At 49.8% G+C, this 19,785-nt stretch overlaps 2 protein-coding genes across 2 annotated transcripts; both read right to left on the bottom strand.

Moving 5' to 3' along the window:
• Positions 1–306: 306 nt before the first annotated feature.
• KLK6 (kallikrein related peptidase 6) lies at positions 307–9,535 on the bottom strand. Its single transcript, XM_032388010.1, has 7 exons — positions 9,389–9,535; positions 8,569–8,619; positions 8,177–8,224; positions 7,717–7,873; positions 4,370–4,617; positions 3,127–3,263; positions 307–1,030 (listed from the first exon to the last, which is right to left on the bottom strand). Exons 3-7 carry the CDS (start codon positions 8,220–8,222, stop codon positions 878–880), a joined length of 741 nt encoding a protein of 246 aa, XP_032243901.1. The 5' UTR covers positions 8,223–8,224; positions 8,569–8,619; positions 9,389–9,535; the 3' UTR covers positions 307–877.
• Positions 9,536–14,280: 4,745 nt separating this feature from the next.
• On the bottom strand, positions 14,281–17,358 carry KLK7 (kallikrein related peptidase 7). The gene is made up of 5 exons (XM_032388939.1): positions 17,286–17,358; positions 16,670–16,823; positions 16,307–16,554; positions 15,966–16,102; positions 14,281–14,436 (listed from the first exon to the last, which is right to left on the bottom strand). Exons 1-5 carry the CDS (start codon positions 17,356–17,358, stop codon positions 14,281–14,283), a joined length of 768 nt encoding a protein of 255 aa, XP_032244830.1.
• Between the last annotated feature and the right edge of the window lie 2,427 nt (positions 17,359–19,785).

Genomic DNA, 19,785 nt, shown 5'->3' with positions numbered 1-19,785 from the left:
ACAAGCCTTCCATGGCTCCCCACTGCCCTCAGGAGAAAGTTTTATCCTCTCAACCTGGGGGTCTGGGTCCTTTGGGATCTGGCCCCCGCTCTGCTCTCCCACCCCCTACCCACACACAGTGGTCTCCCAGCCCTCTCCCCCACTTCTTTCACTGCTACAAAAGGAGCTTAAGGGAGAGAGCCCCCATGAAGGCTAGCACAAGATGGAGTACTCATGGATGTCTTCCTGGAGGGAAGGAGAAATGAAATTGGGCTGTAAAAGGGAACTAAGAATATCTGGACTTGAGACAGGCAAAAGTGGGGTAAAAGCAAAAAGCACTGCTAAGAATAAAATCCACTCTTTATTGCTCAAGCAAGTATGCCAGGCACACTGTATGTGTTTCACTTGTTGGAAATCTTGAATCCTCCCAACAGCAACCACTGCCCTATGAGGAACATACTATTACTACCCTTATTACCCTTATTTTACAGATGAGAAAATCTACACAGTGAAGGAATGGCCCTTCCCAAGGGTACACAACTAAAAAGGGGCAGAGTTGGGATTCCAACTCAGGTTTTGCCAGACTCGTGACCACTCCTCTGCAGGAAGAAGTAGAGCCCATGGAATAACCAGGGAGGGAGAGATGCTTGGAAGGGGTTTTCCTGTATTCTTTTAGTGGTGGGGGTAAGACATTAGCCCACGTCCCCACTCGCCCCCAGTGATGCAAGGATGGGGCTGGGGTAAAACCAGGGTGAATTTGTACTGTCATGTCACTGTTTTTATTAAGCATTAAGGGTTGGATCTAGGCAGGTAGGGGGAAGGCAAAGTCTTGGTCAGAGATATTCTGGAGCCAGCAAGTGGGGACCACAGGTCAAGAGTTGGGTGTCACATGTCAGGGTTAGTTGGCCTGAATGGTTTTTCGGATCCAGCGGCTATATCTGCAAACATCAGTATAGACTCCTGGCTTGTCCTTGGATCCACAGGGAACATTACCCCATGACACAAGGCCTCGGAGATGGTCTCCACACACCAGCGGACCCCCGGAATCACCCTGTGGGAAAGAGGGAGAGAATCAGATACAGGAACACACACAGAGAAAAGAAAGGGTGATAGGGCCGCCTCCCTGGCTCAGTGAGTAGAGCATGTGACTCTTGATCTCGGGGTTGTGAGTTTGAGCCCCATATCGGGTGTAAAATTACTTAAAAATAAAATCTTTAAAAAAGAAAGACAGACAGATAGGGAGACAGAAGGACACACATGTAGAGAGGGAAAGGGAGAGAGACACTCAGAGATGGATAGACTTGGGGACAGAGAGACAGACAGACACACACACAGTCACAGACAGGGAAATAGAGAGTCTGAGGGAAACTCAGAAATGTGGAGAAATAAAGAGAACACCAAGATCCAGAGAGGCGTGGAGAGAAGAAAAGAAAAAGAATAAAGGCTAGGAACAGAGACTGACAGCCATGCGGCGGGCTCCCTGCTCAGCAGGGAGTCTGCTTCTCCCTCCCCCTCTGCAGCTGCCCCTGCTTGTGCTCTCTTGCTTGCTCTCTCTCTGTCAAATAAATTAATAAAATCTTAAAAAAGAAGAACAACAACAACAACAACAACAACAGAGACTGAGAGGTGTGGAGAGAGGCAGAAGTGCAGAGTGAGGTGGAGACAAAGAGAGAAATATATATATACACATAAAATAAAATACATTGTGTGCATGGTTTTACATTTCTATTAAAAAATGCATTATAGGGGCGCCTGGGTGGCTCAGTCATTAAGCGTCTGCCTTTGGCTCAGGTCATGATCCCAGGGTCCTGGGATCGAGCCCCGCATCGGGCTCCCTGCTCCGCAGGGAGCCTGCTTCTCCCTCTCCCACTCCCCCTGCTTGTGTTCCCTCTCTCGCTGTGTTTCTCTCTGTCAAATAAATAAATAAAATCTTAAAAAAAAAAAAGCATTATATTTATATAAATCTATTCATATAATAGTTATGTTTATATATGTAAATGTACATGTAAAGAGACAGAAGGAGAGAGAAAGAGACCTAAAAAGAGAACAAACTTCCAGTTACAAGGTAAGTACCAGGGATGTAATGCACAGCATGGTGACTATAGTCAACACCACTGTGTGCTATCTAGGAAGGTTGTTAAGATAGTACACCCTAAGAGCTCACATCACAAGGAACAAAAATTTTTCTTTTCTGTTTCTTTGCTTTGCTTTCTCTTCTTATTGAATCTGCAGGGGATGTTGGGAGCTAACTAAACTGACTGCCGTAATCACTCCACACATATGGAAATCTAACATCATACTATACACCTGAAACTTCTACACTGATGTATGGATGCTGACTGCATCTCAACAAGACTGGGGAGAGAAAAGACAGCTTCAGAAATGGGATTTGTCTGCTAGCCCTTTCTTTGTGTCCAAGTTGCTATGTATCACTGTTCCTAGCTCTGTCTCTTTCTCCCTCTTGACTGGTCTCTTCAGGTCCTTCAATGCACTGGAGTAAATTCTTTTTTAAAGATTTTATTTATTTATTTGACAGAGAGAGACACAGCCAGAGAGGGAACACAAGCAAGGGGAGTGGGAGAGGGAGAAGTAGGCTTCCCACTGAGCAAGGAGCCCGATGCGGGACTCGATCCCAGGACTCTGAGATCATGACCTGAGCCGAAGGCAGACGCTTAATGACTGAGCCACCCAGGCGCCCCGCACTGGAGTAAATTTTGACATAAATAGGAGAGAGCCAGTGGTTGATGGGGAAACAAAAAAAGCCCAAGTTAAAGGCGGCATTTGGGAGTGGGGATGGAACCCTGTCTCTCCCCAGCTGTGATCCGCCCGCCTCCAGAGCTTGGTCATGTCCAAACAGGACAGTCCCCTGTTTGAGGAAGGACAGTCCCCTCACACCATCTGCCTTCTTACTGTGTCTCTCTGGTTCTTGATCTCTCTATCTCCATCCTTGTCTCTGCATTTCCTGTCTCTGCTGGCTGTCTTTATATCTCTGCCTGTTCCTCACTTTGTCTCTGAGTGTCCAACTGAGACTCTCTCCCTGGGATTCTCTCCCAGCATGTCTCTGTAAAGCTCTATTTCGGCCTGTGTGTTTTCTCTCTTGCTGTCTCTGTCTTTGGCGATGTAACCGGAAGGTCCTGGTGGCCTCACCTGGCAGGAATCCTTCCCGTACTTCTCATCCCCGGCACACACCATGTTCTGGGTGATCTGGCTGGGGTAGGCACGCTCACACTCCTCACGGGACACCAGGTGGATGTACGCACACTGGATGGTGCTAGGGAAATCACCTGCAGAGAGAAATGAGCCAGGCTCACTTCACAACCTGTCTTTCCCACGTTCCCCCCCAGCAATCTTCCAACCGCTTTAAGTCCTCTCTTCCCTCTTGGTCCCTATTTCCCACTGGTTTCCTTCGTCCCATTTGCCTTTCATTCATAAAAACCCATTTCCATTGGCCCTGACTCCTGATTGGTCCCTCTTTACATCATTCTTTCCTCCCATTGGCCTGTCTTCCTCATTAAATGCCCCTTCTCCACTAGTCCTCATTTCTTATTGGTTTTCCCTTTCTCTTAGGTCCTGCCTCTACTTGTCTCTTTCACTGGTCCCACCTTCTTCAATAGTTCCAGTTCGCCTCTAGACTCTCTTCTATTAGTCCCTCTTCCACCCTTTCATCCTTCATTGGACCCTTCTTTCCTGTTGGTTCATCCTGATTGGCCAAGATTGGTCCTTTCCTAATTGGTCCCATTGCCCCCCATTGGCTCTCCCTTCTTATTGGCCCTTAATCCAGAGGTCTACCCCCTCATTGGTTCTTTCCTAAATGAACCCGCCCCCCACCATAGGTTCCCCCTTCCTATCGGCCCTTCATCCAATGGTCCATCTTCCCTTTTTGGCCCTTCACTCACTGGTCCAACTACCTTCCACGGTTCCTGCTGACCTACCGGACTTGTTTCTACCCCATTCCTTCCTCTAGTGACTCCTCTTGACCTCTGACCCTTCCTCAGTTGGTTCCTCCCTATTATCACTCTCCACCCCATTTACACTCTCAATTCATATCTTTCTGCTGGCTGCCCTGCTTTATTGATCTCTCTTCTTCCATTAGTCCCTCCTCCATTATCTCTTCTTGATCATCTGTGCATCCTGATTGGTCCCTTTCCATCATTGGCCTCATTCTTGATTAGAAGGTCCGTCTTCTTTGATCCTTCATCTATGGCCTATCTCTCCATACCATTCACCCACGGGTCTACTTTCTCCACTGGCTGTTCACTCATTCCCTCAACTCCCATATTTGCCAACCCTCCCCATTGACACACTGCCCCATTGGCCCTCACCATTAGCCCACCTCCTCCATAGCCTGTCACCCATTGGCTTGCTTCCCCATCACCCTCCCCCTACTGACCATCTGCTGTCTTGCCCCAGCCTAGGATGTGGCAGCTGGTGTGGTTGGCCCAACAGTCTTCCTCCACGGAGAGGGGCTGGATGCGTTCAGAGAATTTGGCTGGTCGAGCCAGGCGCAACAGCATGATGTCCTGGTCATGAGTGGCAGCATTGTAGCCAGGGTGGGCCACAGCCCGGATAACAGAGCTCTGCTCCTGGAAACTCTCCCTTTGCTGAAGGTTGTGCTTCCCCAGGTAAACCTGAAGATTCCTGGGAAAGAGGAGGGCTGGGTCTTACCTGGAGCCCTTGGGCTGCAGCTGAGACTCCAGAAAGGGCTGTAATGGGAGATGGGGGTGGCTTGGTGTACCATGAACCATCTGGCCTGTTCCCCTCACAATCTTCCCAGCTCTGAAAAGGAAAATTTCATCCTTCCAGAATAACCTTGGAGACTTTTCTTGACTCTCTTTGTTTCATGCCTCACATCCAAGCTGCCCGGAAGTCCTTTTGGCTCTCCAAAGTATATCCAGGATGTGACCACTTCTCACCTCCCCCACTGCTACCATTTTGGTCTGGAGCCATCATCTCTTACTGGGGCTATGGCAGTAGGCACCCCACTGGACTCCTTGCTTCTGTGTTTGCTCCTCCACAGTCCATCCTCCATAAAACAACCAGAGAAATTTTAACAACATAAAATATCCCACCTCCTCCTGTCCCTCCTCTGCTCAGAACTCTCCCATGACTCCCATTTCACTCAGAATAAAGGCTGAAGTTTTCACCCTGACCCACAAGGTCCTGCACATCCTGCCCCCATCACCTCTCAAATATCACCTCCTCCCACTCCCTCTCTCATTCTGCTCCAGGCGCACTGGCTTCCCTGCCTTTCTTTGAATACAGCAGTCATCCTCTCACCCCAGGGCCTTTGCACTGGCTGTTCCCTCTGCCAGCAACTCTTTTCCCCACATATCTGCATGGCTTCCTCCCTCACCCTCTTCAGATGTCACCTTCTCTGTGAGGCCTTCCCTGATGATCCAGTTAAAATGCAAATATCTACCCTAACAGGCAAGTCCTTTCTCCCTGCTTTCTTTGTCATCCAAGAATCTACCATCACCATCTGATATACTATCTATGCATTGTTAAATATTTACTTATTTTATTGTCTCTCCTCCTACCATAGCAACACTGTCTAATAGAACTTCCTCAGTCATGCAGCTGCTTGATATGGTGGCCACTAGACACAGACTGCTACTGAGCACTTGTGTAGCTCCTGGGTTTGCCATCTCATTGCATTTTTCTTAATGTAAATTTAATTAGCCAATTTTGGCTACTGCATTAGGTAGCACAGCTCTAGAATATCAAGATGGGATTTTTGTTTTGTTCAGATACAGCATCCTCAGTGCCTAGACCTGTGTTTATCATATTTATGATAGACATCCAACAAATATTTGTGAAATGGATCAGAGTCACTCCCTTGCTCAAAATTCTCCCATGGCTCCCCATTGCCCTTGGAATAAAACTCATTTCACCATCCTCTGCCCCGCTGTGAACTGGTAACTTTCTTAAAACACTCCAGAATGTTTCAACCTCAGGGACTTTGTCTTTGCATTTCTTCTGCTCTGAATGCTCATCCCCCTTCTTCATTTGTCTACTCTTTCTCATTTTTCACACCTCAGCTTGGACTTCATCTCATCAGAAGGTCCTTCTTGACACCCTCCTCCATCTAAAGTAGGTACCTCTGTTCTTTTCTCTCAGGGAGCCATCCCTGTTCTTTTCCTTCACTGGACTTAGGGTAATTTGTAATATGATTTTTCGAGGGTTTGTTTGTTAAATAACTGTCGTTCTGTGCCTTTCTTCCCCTGTGTTCCTAAGGACAGAGACTCTGTGTATTCCTCTCATCCACTGCTGAATCCCCACTGCCCAGCTCAAATCTGGCACTTAACAGACGTCTTGATCAATGTGCACCAAATGAATGAATGAGAATGGTGGGAGTGATGCCGAGTCTCCCCAAGCGTAGGGGAGACCATCCTGGGGTCCTTGAGTCCATAACCTTGCATGATTAGACACCTCCCCCCACAGAAGGAAGTGGCCCTGTTGGTTTCCAGACACTTGAGTTGCCACTTACTACTTCTCTGAGCCTCAGTATCCTCATCTGCAAAATGGGGCCAGGAGTCCCTTATTGTGGAGATTCCAGGAAATGTATATAAACTGCTTAACTCAGCACCTGGCTGGTAGTTAGCATTGAACAAAATGGCAACTGTTAACCTAACTAGTTGGGTTAGGGCCCTGAGGATTAGTCCTGGTCCTTCTATGCTTTTCTACCTGTGCCCGCTTTTTGGATGATCTCATCCCATCCTGTGTTTAAATACCACTTATTTGTGGATGACCCCTTAATATTTACCTAGAGGTCTGACCTCTCCTCTGAGCACCAGCAGCCTACCCTCATGCTTCTTGGACATTGCCCTGGTATCTCAGACTCACCTTGGCTAAAGCAAAATGTCTGACACTCCTCTGCCCATATCCAAACTGGTTCTATCTCCCTCTCCCACAGCTTAGAGAGACACAACAGAACATCCACTTGTTTGAGTCAATACCTGGAGGTCAGCCCTGCTTCTTCCATCCCACATCACCGAGTCCTGCTGGTCTCAAAATACCTCCCAAGGTTTTCAACCGTCCTCCATCCCCTGGTCCAAGCCATCATCCTAGGTCGTTCTACATGCATCCCTTCATCTCCCCTTACTCAGCGCACTTTCCACATGGTGACCAGGATGCTTTTAAAAATGTAAATCAGGGATGCCTGAGTGGCTCAGTCGGTTAAGCGTCTCCCTTCAGCACAGGTCATGATCCCAGGGTCCTGGGATCAAGTCCCGCATCAGGCTCCCTGCTCAGCTGGGAGCTTGCTTCTCCCTCTGCCTGCCACTCCCCCTGCTTGTGCTCTCTCTCTCTCTGATAAATAAATAAATAAATAAATAAATAAATAAATAAATAAATAAATATTTAAAATCTTTAAAAAAAATGTAAATCAGATCCTGCTGCTTCCCTGACTGAAATTTTCCAGTGGTTTCCCACCTCACTTAGAGTGAAATCCATCATTCCATCGCTGCCTACGGGGTCCTGCAGCATCTGATTCCCGAGTTAGAAGGTCAGTCCATAAAAGCAGCAGTTTTGCTTATTTCCTTCACCGCTGTATCCCCAGGGCTCCAAACAGTGCCTGACAGATATTTAACGCTCAGTTAAGTACTGGCCAGATAAACCTGGTTATCAGATGCCTTGTGCTGGGACGGGGAGATGTGTGTGTCCCTTCGTGCCTGAAGTCTGTAAGACACCCCCGGGGTCTCATCGCAACCACACCTCACTCATGGCATAGAGACTCACGGTTTTTTGCAGTGGGCAGCGGTCAGGACCCACAGCGGGTGAATGAGGACCCCTCCGCAGAGCAAGTGGCCTGACGTGTACAGGGCAGCTTGGTAGGGGTGAGATGTCTGCTCACAGGGTCCACCGTGCAACACCTTATTCTGTTCCTCTGCCCAGGCTGAGAGAGGAAGGGTCTGAGTCAGGGAGGAGGTCTGGAGACACCAGGCGAATCCCCCAGTGTGAACCCCAATGCCGTCCCAGTGCTCCATGTCATCTGCACCCCACCCCCATCCTCAGATTCTTCCCCACCTTTCAGACCACCTCCCACCCCCTTCCCATCTGCACCCCATCCCTAACCTAGCCCTCCGCTTCCTCCTAACTCCAAGCCCACCCCACCTCCATACCTGTGTGAATCCCCATCCCCAATTCCAAACTTTCCCATCAGCAGCCCCTACCCGCCCCATCCCATCCTTTTTTCCACCTGCAGCCTTCAGGATCAGTGCCACAATCAGCATCTTCATGCCCATTCCTGAGAAGGGAAACCAAATGCTCCTCAGGCACCATCTCAGACCCCCTCAAGGCCCCTCCTCATCCTCCCCCTCCCTAGCCTGCACGCCTTCCTGACCCTTGACTCCATCCTTCCCCTGGCCTCTTGTCACTCTAACCGTGTCTTCCATTCTGGGGTCCCATGAAGGCAGGTTGGTGGTCTGTGGCTCACATTATGCGTCTCTTACTTCTCTGGGCTCTAGCGTGCCCGCCTGCCAACAGGCGGGGATGGCCCAGGAGGGGTCCTGACCTTCTTCCTTCCCCTTCTGAGCTCACAGTGTCGCTCATCCCCGCACCTGGAGGTTCTGGGGTGCAGTGTGATCTTACCTGCTGGGGGCCGGCTGCCTGGGGGCCCAGAGGACTCCTGGCCGAGAGGTTCTTGGGTTGGGACGGGGATAGCACGTGTCACAGGCAGACAGACCGAGGAGCAGAGAGGGTCAGAAATGCAAAGAGTTATGGGGAGAGACAGGACACTGAAAGCAGAGGGGATGCCCAGGAGCCAGAGAGACAGACAGCAGAGGATGTATGGGCTGTGAGGCCCAGGCCAGACTGACACCTGGGCTTCCTGGCCTCCCTGGAAGAGGCTGTTCCTGTCCACAGATACTCCTGGTGCTTCCTTTTAACCCCTGTCTCCCCAGGTCCCTGAGGCAGGAGGCCGCCCCACCCTTTCCTCCTCACCCAGACCTCCCACACACATTCCTTGCATCCCCATGTCCCCATGGCTCTGCTCCTGATGACCCCTGACCGGGCTTCCCGGCAGGGGAGCACCAGTCCCTGAGTGCATTGGGAGCCTGGACTCCTGGGACTGAGGGAGGAGAGGCTAGGGGTCTGGACTCCAGGGTCTAATGGGAGGAGGGGAGGGGGCTTAGAATTCTAGACCTTCAGGAGAAAGACCTGGGCACCTGCACTTTTGAGTCTAAAGGAGGAAAGGGATTTGTTCTCAGTCCCTAGACTTGTAGGTCCTTGAGCAAGAAGGTATCTGAAGACCAACACCCAGGCAAGTGAACAGTGCCCTCTGGCATGCAGGAATCCCCCCACCTCTGTCTGTGAGCACTCTAGGCCTACAGACCCTCACTCTTGGGTCTGCTGCCTTCAGGCACTGGAAACCAGGCCACGTGGGTCAGTGGGGTTGGGGTGATTCACGCACCTGCCCGTAAGTCGCTCTGTGGGTGCTGACGACCTCCGTGTCCCCACCGTAGACAGCAAGCCAGTGAGAAAGCATGTGTCACCAAGCTGGCACCTGCCCCTGCCCTGGGCTGGGGCGCAGGCCCAGCACTGTGGGGAAAGGGGCCTCAAACAATTGGGCTTTGTCCGCCCCCAGCACCCAGTGCCATGCTCCCAGCAGCTCCGTTTCTCAACCTCTCTTCCGAGCAGGCAGGCGGCTGCGTCAATAACTTCCCTTTGTCCCTGTCTGACAGTCCTTTTGCTGTCCTTTCATTGTCCACCCACTTCTGCCGGATATCAGGACATTTGACCTTCCTGGTCCCCCTGCTCCAAGCCTGCCCACCTGGGAGGTCTCACTGTCCACCTCTGTCCTTGGCCGTAGTGGGGGTGTCTCCATGTCCGTCTTTCTCTCTCTCTCTCTAGTGTTTTCCGGTGTTCATCTCAGGCTCTATTTGTGTCTCTGTCCCTCTGCCTCTTTCCCCATCTCTCTCTGTCTTTCTCCCAATTCTCCGGGTCTCTGTTGACATTCTCTACATCTCCGTCTGCTTATCCTCCCCTGGCTTCCCCTGCATTTCCAGGAGAAGCATGTGCCTCTGCCCAGAAGCGAGTTAGATCCCTGGGGAGCCTGCGGGATGCTGTGGGGAGCAGTGGGAAGCCAGTGGGACACAGGAGGGTTTTTGATGGGATTCAACACGGAGGGAGAGACTTGGAAATAAGCAGGAATGCAAGAACACTTGAGAGCAATGTGGGAATGTGAGATGGGGGCCCAGCAGCTATGGAGGGATCCAGGATGATTTGAGGGGGTGCCTATGAAGTTGGACCTTGAATGCTGCGCCCATTGTTGGGTATTGGTCAGGTGAAGCAGGGCAAGAAGTCCTGATGTGTGGCGGCCATGGGGAGGGAGATGAGGATGGATGTAATGAGCACAGGGCATGAGAAGGAAAATGTGGGGAAGTCACTGGAGATGAGGACAACTGATATCAGTAATGTCCACCTCAGCACCAGCTCAGGCCTGGCACTGGGGGATGAAAATCAATATTTGGCAGTCAACATACTCTCGGGCTGCTCCTCTGCCCCCAACTTCCCCCAGGCCCTTCACGCTCACGTTCCCACTGAACTCGGCATCTTCTCAGAACCCACCATCCTCCTGGACACCAGGCTGGATCGCTTACAGCCCGGCCCACCACCTCCTGTCCATCCCCATGACCCTAGCCCCAGCTCAGACCTGCTCATGTCCCCCCGGACCATCACCCTGGGCTCTTCCCCCTTCTCTGTATCCTTCACCTGACCCCAGAGGGGTCTTCCTGCACCCAGAGTTGACCCTGACGCTCTCCTGCTCATAGCACTTCCCTGGCTCCCCCATCACCCATGGGACAAAGTCCCAGACCCTCAGCCAGGTGTTGGAAGACCTTCAGCATCCACAGCTGTCCTGGTCAATAGAAATATATTGCCAAATACAAATGCACTTTTAAATTTTCTAGTAGCCATAATTTTTTTTAAAATAGTAAAAGGATGGGATGCCTGGGTAGCTCAGTTTGTTAAGTATCCGACTCTTGATCTCAGGGTCATGAGTTCAAGCCCCATGTTGAGCTCCACACTGGGCATGGAGCCTATAAAAAATAATAGTAAAAAAAAAAAAAGAGACAGGAGCTCATTTTAGTATTTCATTTAGCCCAATACATCCAAAATTGCAATGTGAAATCAAAATAAGAACATTTTAAAGATAGTTTGTCTTCTTATTTTGTGCAAAGTAAATGTTTGGAATCCGATGTGTCTTCCATTCACAGCACATGTCAGTTGGAACTTGTCACATTCCACAAGTTAGGAGCCACCGTGGTGAGCAGCTACTGCATTGCACAGCCCAGCTCTGCCCACAGATCTCATGCTCCAGGCATGAAGCTTGCTCTCTCACCTCTGGGTCTCATCCATGCTATTCCCCCTCTCCAAATGCTCTTCTCACCTTCTCCTGACCACAACTTGTCTTTCAAGTCTTTGCTTTGGCATCATCTCCTTCTGGAAGCCTTCCCTTGAACACCACCCAACTTCCACCTTCTGCAGTTGGGTTAGTCACTCTCTCACTCAAGTTCCCACAGCAGGTGCATCCCTCAAGTCATCCTGGACCATGAGCATCTGGATCCATGTCCGTCTCCCCCACTGGATCGTGAGCTCCTTGAGGGCAGGCACTGAGGCTGACTCACTCCCTTGTGTCCCAAGTGCCTTCACAAGACCTGACCCAGAGGAAGCCTTAGGAAATGTTGACCAAATGACTAAAATGTCTTCATTACGCCGCCCACTCCCATTTTACAAAAAAGAAAACTGAGACTCAGAGAAGGAAGTTAATTGCTCAACATCCAACACCCAGGAAATGGTGGGACCTTTTGGATTGGAACTCAACTTCCAGTGTGGAGGTGGACAAGGCCGGTCTTTTGGAGCTCCCATGGGGTGTCCCTTAGCACAACAGGGGATGGGAGGGCTTGGGAGGAGTTGTTGAGAGCCTCGTGGGAAAGGAGGGAGGTGATAGGTGGTGAGGAACTCCACATCTAAGAACCTCTAAGAGAGAGAATAAAGTCCCCAACTGCAGGCGTTTGCCAGTGACCTTTATGGTTTTGTCCTTGCCATGAGCCATGCATTATTATTTACAGGGTATTTTCCCCCAAATTGACATGCTCCACAAAAGTTTTCAATAAAGAAAATGTGTTATAAGAAAATTTTGTGAGAGTGTAAGCAGGAAAAAGTACCAGAAATCACAGACAATAGGAACCAATACTCACTGAAAGCTTACTCTGTGTCAGGCAATGTTCTAGCATTCTCTGAATATTAAATTTATTTAACCTTCATAGCAGACCTGGGAAATAGGTGTTATTCCTCTCACTTCAAGGATGAAGGAAAGGGGATTAGGAAGTAATGGACAAGCAGCTGACAGGTGCCCAAACCGGGGCTGGAATCCAAGAAGCCTTAGTTCTGGAGTCAGTGCCTTTGACTACTATGTTGTATGGTCTGCCCAAAGAGAAAGGAAGTTATTTTTAAAAATCCAACAAAAGTGCTATCCCAAGTCATTACAAACCAACCCACCTCCAGACTTGTAGGAAAGGCCAGGTGTCTCCAGGCTGATTTAGTACAATTGCAACGTTTCATTACTTTTTCAAACTTTAGATGAATATTGATTTGAGGTTGCTTGCTGGGGGGAGGGGAAGTTGATGGATCTTCATGGACACTGGTGGCCAAAAACCCTTGACATACCTTAGACTTGACACTGATCTAGAGGCAGGAAGGGTCAGGGGTCTGGACACCCGAGTCTGAGGGGGGAGGTGCTGCAGGCAGGGACATTAGGTCTGAGGGAGGAGGGCCTGGGGGTCTAGACTCCTGTGTTTTGTGCCAGGAAGGGGCTTTGCCTCCTGTGTGTAGGGAGTTGGCGGCTGCAGGATTTCTGCAATATGGGGAGGGGTGGAGGAGTGGGGGGCTAGGAGAGACTTGCTAGGGAGATGAGATGAGGAGAGGAAGGATCTGGAGGACACTGGTTGAGAATTCTGGGGGAGAAACTGGAAAGACAGGCAAGAGGGTGAGCCCTGGGCTGGAGAGGATCCCTCTGTCAGCAGCGTCTGAGGTGTGACTGCCCAGGGAACCTTTGATGGCAGGAGGCCAAGGGCATAGCCAGGCTTTGAGTCACAGGGGACTCCTCCCTCCTCCCTTCCAGAGGTCCCTTCCCTTCCTTCTTTGAGAATAGGAGCCCACCAACCCAGATTCCCACCCCCCCCTTCCTCTAGCACCCAAGATGCTGTTTTCTCACTCTGGGTGGGTTCCTGTGGGACCCTGGTGTCCCATCCACCTGCCATCTCTATCCTTCCTGAAAACACCCCTCTCTCCTGGTTTTGCCACCTGTGAAATACTCAGGAACACTTTCATATCCCTTTCCACCCCAATGAAACAGGCTTATTCTCTCCTCCCTCCGCCCTTCCTTCTTCCCTGTCCAACCTTCTCTTCCTCTCTCCAACCCATTTTATAGATGAAGAAAACTGAAATCTGGGGAATGGATAGAAACAGGTCACTAAGCAGGAGGCAGGGCGAGGGCTCAAAATCGGATGTCTCTCCCTCTCTTAAGGGTTCCTCCTCCCCAGCCTCAGATCTTCAGAGCTTTTCCGCCTTCGTTTTCAAGTTACAAAAGTGCACGTCTACAGAAACATAAATGGAAGGAAGGAGGCACCCCACAACTACCACTGCATGAGTTAGTATGTGTCTTTTCAGATTTTATTCTGTAAACATTTCATTTTACACAGCTAGATTCACACACCCGTTTGTATCTTTCTTTTTTCTTGTTTCATCATATAACACAAACATTCTTGCATAACACTAACAATTCTGCAAAGTTATTATCTTTAACAGCTTCCTAATATCCCTGTCCCAAACAGGCCTATTGTTTACATAAACAATCCACTAATTTGGGACATGTTCAGTGTTTCCACTGTTTTGCTATGATAAATAATGTTGTGATGAATTAAAACCTTGCTCCGCACTTTGGATTTTTTTTTTTTTTTGAGTAGTATCTTCCTCAACTAGAATCACAGGGTCAACGACCTGGTAAATAAGGGTCTCAATCCACCATGCCAAACTGCCTTCCATAAAAATGGCATGATTTACAATTCCACAGGTTGAGAGTGCTGGTCTCATTGTGTCTTTACCAGCACTGAGGTTTTTGTGTTTCATGCTGGTTTTAGGTCTTTGCTAACTTGATTGGTTTACATATGTGGCGTATTGTTGAGGTTTTAATACGTCTTTGAGGAAAGGTAAAGTCAAATATGACTACAGTTCATCACGTCCTTATTTCTCTGAATTTCTTGTTGAGGGCGTACGGATGGAGAGATGGGAGGTATGCAGAGATTAACAATGCTTTCTCATGGTCTCATTTATCCATTTGACGTACTTGCAGACTTGGGTATAGACACCTGGGTCATTGGGTTGGCCACAAGGGAAAGTTCCCCAGGACACCAGGCCTTGCAGGGTACCTTTGCACATCAGTGGTCCCCCTGAGTCACCCTGGAGAAAAAAGAGCAGATTAGCTTCCGTTTCCGAGCAACCACCACTCACTGGACGTGTCCACGTCCGCAATTATCAAGTCTTTGTCCTGCCACACCGTAGACTTCTACCCTGGCCAATGGGAGAGACTCATGGTCTCTGGGCACCAATAGGAGAACAGGAGTTAGCGTTGTCACGGCGAGAACAAACCAGTTCTCTGAAGACATTGGCTTGAGCCCCGGCCAATGGGACCAATCACTGGGAAGGGGGTGGAGCTTCCAGGGGGTCGGAGCCCCATTTACTTTCCACCTTTAAGGACTCTGCGCCAAGCCAGAGGGAGAAGGAGCATTATCTCCAGAGCATGTCCCCCTTGAGCATGAAAGGGGGACAGGGTGGCCCTGGAAAGCAGGGGCAGGACGGGTGTCATAATTCAAAAGCAACAGTGCAAAATGAATATGCGGCCCCTTTTTTCAAAAATTATTAAGAGATTCAAGACAGCAACAGAAGTGCATTAAATCACTTGTGTGGGACTCTCTGAGTATGAAGCCCTGTGCCACGGCACAGCTTACATATTCATGAAGCCAGCCCTCACTAGGGAGAAAGGGGACCCCTGCCGCCCATTCTCTAGGACATACATCCCTGTCCATCCCCCCCATCTCTAACACACACCATCCCACCTCCCCTGAAAGCTGAGGGTGCAGATGTGAGCAAAGAGAGTGGGGTACTGAAAGAAGGGTGGAGAGGAGAAGGCAGAAGGAGGAGGGGGATGGAGAAGCAGAAATGTAGGGGGTGGGGAAGGAGCAGAGATGGACACAGGTGGAGACGGGGTCAGAGAGAGAGAGAGAGAGATCCCACACAAAGAGAGGAAGACAATGTCATTCAGATACAGAGAGGAGGTTAAAAAGATGAGGAAGGGGGAACAAAGAGGAGGGGGAGAGAGAGTTCTTTCCCTAAAACCAGGACTGGGATGAGGTGGAGGAGACAGCTCCTGCAACAAAGTCTCAATAATTGCAATAAATAATATTTCAATGCAATGCTTGGAAAAAAATCAGATTTAGTATGAAAAAGTCCATGATGAGCACAGTATCCCAACCTTAAAGACAGCGTCAGTACAGTGCTGGGTTGCACCATTACTGTAGCCCGAAGCAAATGAACAATTCAGTAAGAGTGATGGCTCTTTATCCAAAATTCTGATATATTGTTCATCATGGGCTTTTTGCATGGATTTTAATTTTTAAGAATGTTGCATTAGTAGAATATGATTTATCTTGGCAACCACTTGAAGTGTGGGCTGGAAGCTAGTGCCTTACTCATCTGCCTGTCCCAACCCCATCTTTTCCACCGCCATTCTGCCCCACCCCAGGGTCATGCCAGCCTCCTGGGCTCCCACTACTGCCCCAGACAGAGAGCAGGGTAGAGAGAGCTAGGAAAACAGGCCTTGGGGTGGGGTGGGGGTACAAAGGAAATGCTCAGCACCAAGGTCAGGTGCACAGATTTCTGGACGGAAGGAAAGACAGGGGATCCAGGGCTGGGGATGGGTGGACTCTCACATTGCAGGCGTTGGTCTTGGAGTTGGGGATGCCAGCACACAGCATGGATTTTCCCAGTAGGTCCTTGTAAATCTTCTTGCAATCCTGGGAGGAGATGAGCTTGACATCCGTGCACATGAGCTCTGATGGAAAGGTCACTGGTGGGGAGAGGGGAGGTCAGTCAGAGGCCTGGGCCTGCGGCCCCCTGAGTGCTGATGGAGAGAGGAAGAGCCTTGGACCCTGAAGGAAGAGGGGACTGGAGGCTCAACACTCAAGTCATGAAATGGGGCCTGACTCCTGGTCTCCAGGGTCTGAGGGATGAGTTGGGAGCCAGGGCCCTTGGGTCCCGGAGGCAGCCTCACCATCAGGGCTGGTGGTGGTGCCCCAGCCAGAAACGGTGCATGTGGTCCCAGGGGGTTCACAGCGGGAGGGCAGCTTGACTTTCCTCACACTCGGTGATAGCCTGGCTCGTCTACTTAGCTTCACAAGCATGAGGTCATTAACGTGGGTCTGAGTGGAGTACCCAGGGTGGCGGAACGACCTTGTGGCCCGGATCTTCTGAGCTCTATTATCACCCAGCTGATGACTGCCCATGTGCACGTTGTATTCACTGGGAGAATAGAGTGACATTCAGAGAGAAACACTATGATTGGGAGAAGGGATAGGGACCTCGAGGGAGGGGGACAGAGACCCCGAGAGAGGGCTGCAGTGTCCCTGCCACGTACTTCATCATGCAGTGGGCAGCAGTGAGCACCCACTGTTCATTGAGCAGCACACCTCCACAGTGGAGCTGATTGCCTCTGAGCAGGGCCACCTGCCAGGGGTGGGAGCCTCTTGTACATGGGACTCCATCAATAATCTTCTCCCCACTCTTGTCACCTTGGGTTGGATAGAGACAAGGAAGAAAACATGGGTAGCATGCATTAAGGGGGCTGAAGAAGCAGCCGATGGATCTGGAGAGAAAGATGGAAAGAAACAGAGAGGCATGAGAAATGCAGAGGCAGAAAGAGGGAACAGTACAGAGAAAGCTGGATGTGGAGATGGAGAGAGACAGAGGGAGCCTGCTCATAAACCCAGGAGGAACATCTTGTCTGGAGGCAACCACAGAAGCTGATGGGAGCAACAATGAGCGCAGGAGATGGCCCGGAGGGCACAGAGACCCCAGGAGTCAGAAGGAAGCAGGAAGAAAGGGGACAGGAGGTAGAAGAGTCTTGTTTTCCATAGGAGGAAGCTGTAGCAGGGGGAGGGTTCTGACCCAGGAAATCCTTGGAGAGAGGGGGGGTCAGCAGGGACAATGGGAGGCCCCAGGGGTGAGGTCAGACCTCCCAGTCCAGCCCTCACCTTCTTGGCCAGCAGATCCCAGGACGAAGGTCAGTAGTAGGATCTGCAGGGGCAAGAGAAGGGATCCTGCCATGGTGGCCTCTCTCAGCCTCTCCGGGGGCTGCCAGGCAAAGCAAGGGTCTCTTTTGCAGGGGGCTGGGAAGGACAAAGAGTTTCAGGTAGCAGGAGTCCAAGTCCAGTCCCTCCTACATCAGACCTAGAAGTCCAAATCCCCAGTTCTTCCCCCACTCAGACCCAGGAGGCCAGGCCTCCAGACCTCCCTTCCCCCTGGGGACTCAGGAATCTCAGCAATCTGTCCCATCCCTCCTCATCCGCAAGTCTAGATCTTCAGTTCTTTTTCCCCTGACACCAAATTCCAGACCTCCAGTCCCTCATCTCTCACAACCAGGATTCCAGCCACCCCCCTCCCCTTAGAAGCAGGAGCCAGCTATCCAGCCAGCCTCATCCCCCACCCCAAATGAGGCCCCTTCTCACCTCCCGAGGGTCCGATGTGATCTCGGCTCCAGGCTCAGTTGGGAGCCAAGCGTTTCCAGCCCTGTGCAGGGCGTCCCTCTTATACCACCCCCGTCCCCACGCCCGCCCCAGTGCCCTGGGGTGCAGGCGGAGCCGGCTCTGAGACGCCCCCATCCTGCCTTCGCAGTTATCTCGAAGCCCTGAGGGAGCGGAAGCAATTGGCCGCACTCAATTCTTTCTCCACCCTCCTTCTCCAGGCTAGGGTCGGGCGGTACCCAGCTAGTTGGCCCCGCCCATTCGGGCCCTCTGTCCTGGTGGCTGCTACAGGTGAGACTAGGTGTTGGCTCTGAGGGGGGCCTCAGGAGGAGGAGCAAGGAACTGCAGAGCTCAGGGAACGTCCTCCTCTGGGGCCATTTTCTTGTCCTCATTCCCTCTCAGGGGTGGCCTACCCTGTACCCTAATTCAGACCAGCCTGTGGGAATTTGTCCAGGCTGGATCCCGATGGTGTCTTTGAGCCTGAACCCACTCCCAGCCCTGATATAGGGATATGAATTAAAAAGAGAGTGCTTTCCCTAATCCCACCCTACTAAATGTTCACTATTATCAATTTAGTCTGTGTTCTCATATTATACACAGATTGCTGTCGTATTGTGTATTTATAACAAAGAACTCCATACTTAAGTATTATGTAATAGAACTTTTTTTCTCCATAAAATAACTTGAACAATTTTTCCCCTTAGTATATTTAGATAATTTCCTCTTCCTTCCTAAGGATTGCATAGTATCCCATTCTATGGTTGAAACATGATTTATGTAATGTGTTTCAAATTCGTGTATTTTGGATAGTTTTCATTATAATAATGCTGGAATGAACTTCTTTGTACATTCGTCTTTGCTCCTGTGTTTGTTCAAATATTCATGGAGCATCTACTCTGCCAGAAATTCTTCTGCTCCTGGGGACACAGCAAGCAGTCAACAAAGCAGATAAAAATTCCTTCACAGAGGCTCTCCTACTGTGGAGACCATGAATACAAAAATAAGTACATAAAATATATTGTTTATTAGGTGGTGGGAAGTGCCATGGAGAAAAATATAAGTGGGAAGAGGGATAGGGAGTTATTGGTTTTCTCCACTCTCAGAGATCCCTGGGGTGATTAATATTTGGAATGATGATTGGAAAGACTCCATGTGAAGGTAACATTTGAGCAAAATTTTGAAGGAGGTGGTGAATGGATCCATGTAACTACTTGTGGGTAGTGAGTTCCAGGCAGAGCAAACAGGCAGGTGAATTAAGCAAGGGGTGTGACTAGAATGTTCTAACAGGGAAGACATTTTTGAGTGGAGCTGAATGAGTAAGGGAGACAACGCAGGCCATGAGATCAGAGACATAACAGGACTCAAATGACATAGAGTCTTGAAGACCAATGTAGGACTTCAGCTTTCACTTTGAGTAAGATGGGACATTGTCTGATTATTACTTGAAGACAAATTCCTAAAAATGGAATTGACCGCAACTTCTAAATCAGATCTCCAAAATGTAATTGGTTCCTTAGCTATCAGCCCAAATCTTATCTCAGTGCTGATCCAAACCCAATTCTACAGTAATCAACAAACCATTCCTACCTCCAATCCAACTAGAGAACTACTCCCCCAGCCCCCCACCCACACTGTCTTTCAGATCCAATCCTTTTTACACTTAAGAAATACATATTGAGCACCAGCTGTATACCAGGCTGGGCTAGAGGCTGAGGATACAATGGTGCGCAAACCCAGACAGAGTCCCTTCTTTAAAGGAGCTGACAGTCTAGGGTAAAAGAAAGATAAATAATTCATAAACAAATGTAAAATTATAAGCATAATGTGTGCTCTTAAGGAAAGGCATAGGGTATTATAAAAACACTTCCTAGGGACTTGGACCCAGGAATTGACAATAGGCTGAGAGTTGAAAGAGCAATAAACATTAACTAGAATAAAATGGGAGCAGACTAGAGAGTATATCATTTAGAGGAAATAGCATGGACAAAGGTCCTGAAATGGGAGTTATGGT

Source organism: Phoca vitulina, unplaced genomic scaffold (assembly GCF_004348235.1).
Source record: "Phoca vitulina isolate PV1807 unplaced genomic scaffold, GSC_HSeal_1.0 scaffold52, whole genome shotgun sequence".
NCBI lineage: Eukaryota > Metazoa > Chordata > Mammalia > Carnivora > Phocidae > Phoca > Phoca vitulina.
Note: the sequence above shows the minus strand (reverse complement) of the source record. Positions and strands in the feature narration are given on the sequence as shown.

What these genes read in the sequence shown, in the direction of transcription:
- KLK7 (XM_032388939.1), bottom strand. Translation starts at nt 17,358, where the DNA reads ATGGCAGGATCCCTTCTCTTGCCCCTGCAGATCCTACTACTGACCTTC. An exon ending in GGGATCTGCTGGCCAAGAAG is followed by an intron (nt 16,824 to 17,285) that starts GTGAGGGCTGGA and finishes ATCCAACCCAAG; the next exon opens with GTGACAAGAGTGGGGAGAAG. An exon ending in CACCACCACCAGCCCTGATG is followed by an intron (nt 16,103 to 16,306) that starts GTGAGGCTGCCT and finishes TCTCCCCACCAG; the next exon opens with TGACCTTTCCATCAGAGCTC.
- KLK6 (XM_032388010.1), bottom strand. Translation starts at nt 8,222, where the DNA reads ATGGGCATGAAGATGCTGATTGTGGCACTGATCCTGAAGGCTGCAG. An exon ending in ACTGATCCTGAAGGCTGCAG is followed by an intron (nt 7,874 to 8,176) that starts GTGGAAAAAAGG and finishes TTCCTCTCTCAG; the next exon opens with CCTGGGCAGAGGAACAGAAT. An exon ending in GCTGCCCACTGCAAAAAACC is followed by an intron (nt 4,618 to 7,716) that starts GTGAGTCTCTAT and finishes CCTCTTTCCCAG; the next exon opens with GAATCTTCAGGTTTACCTGG.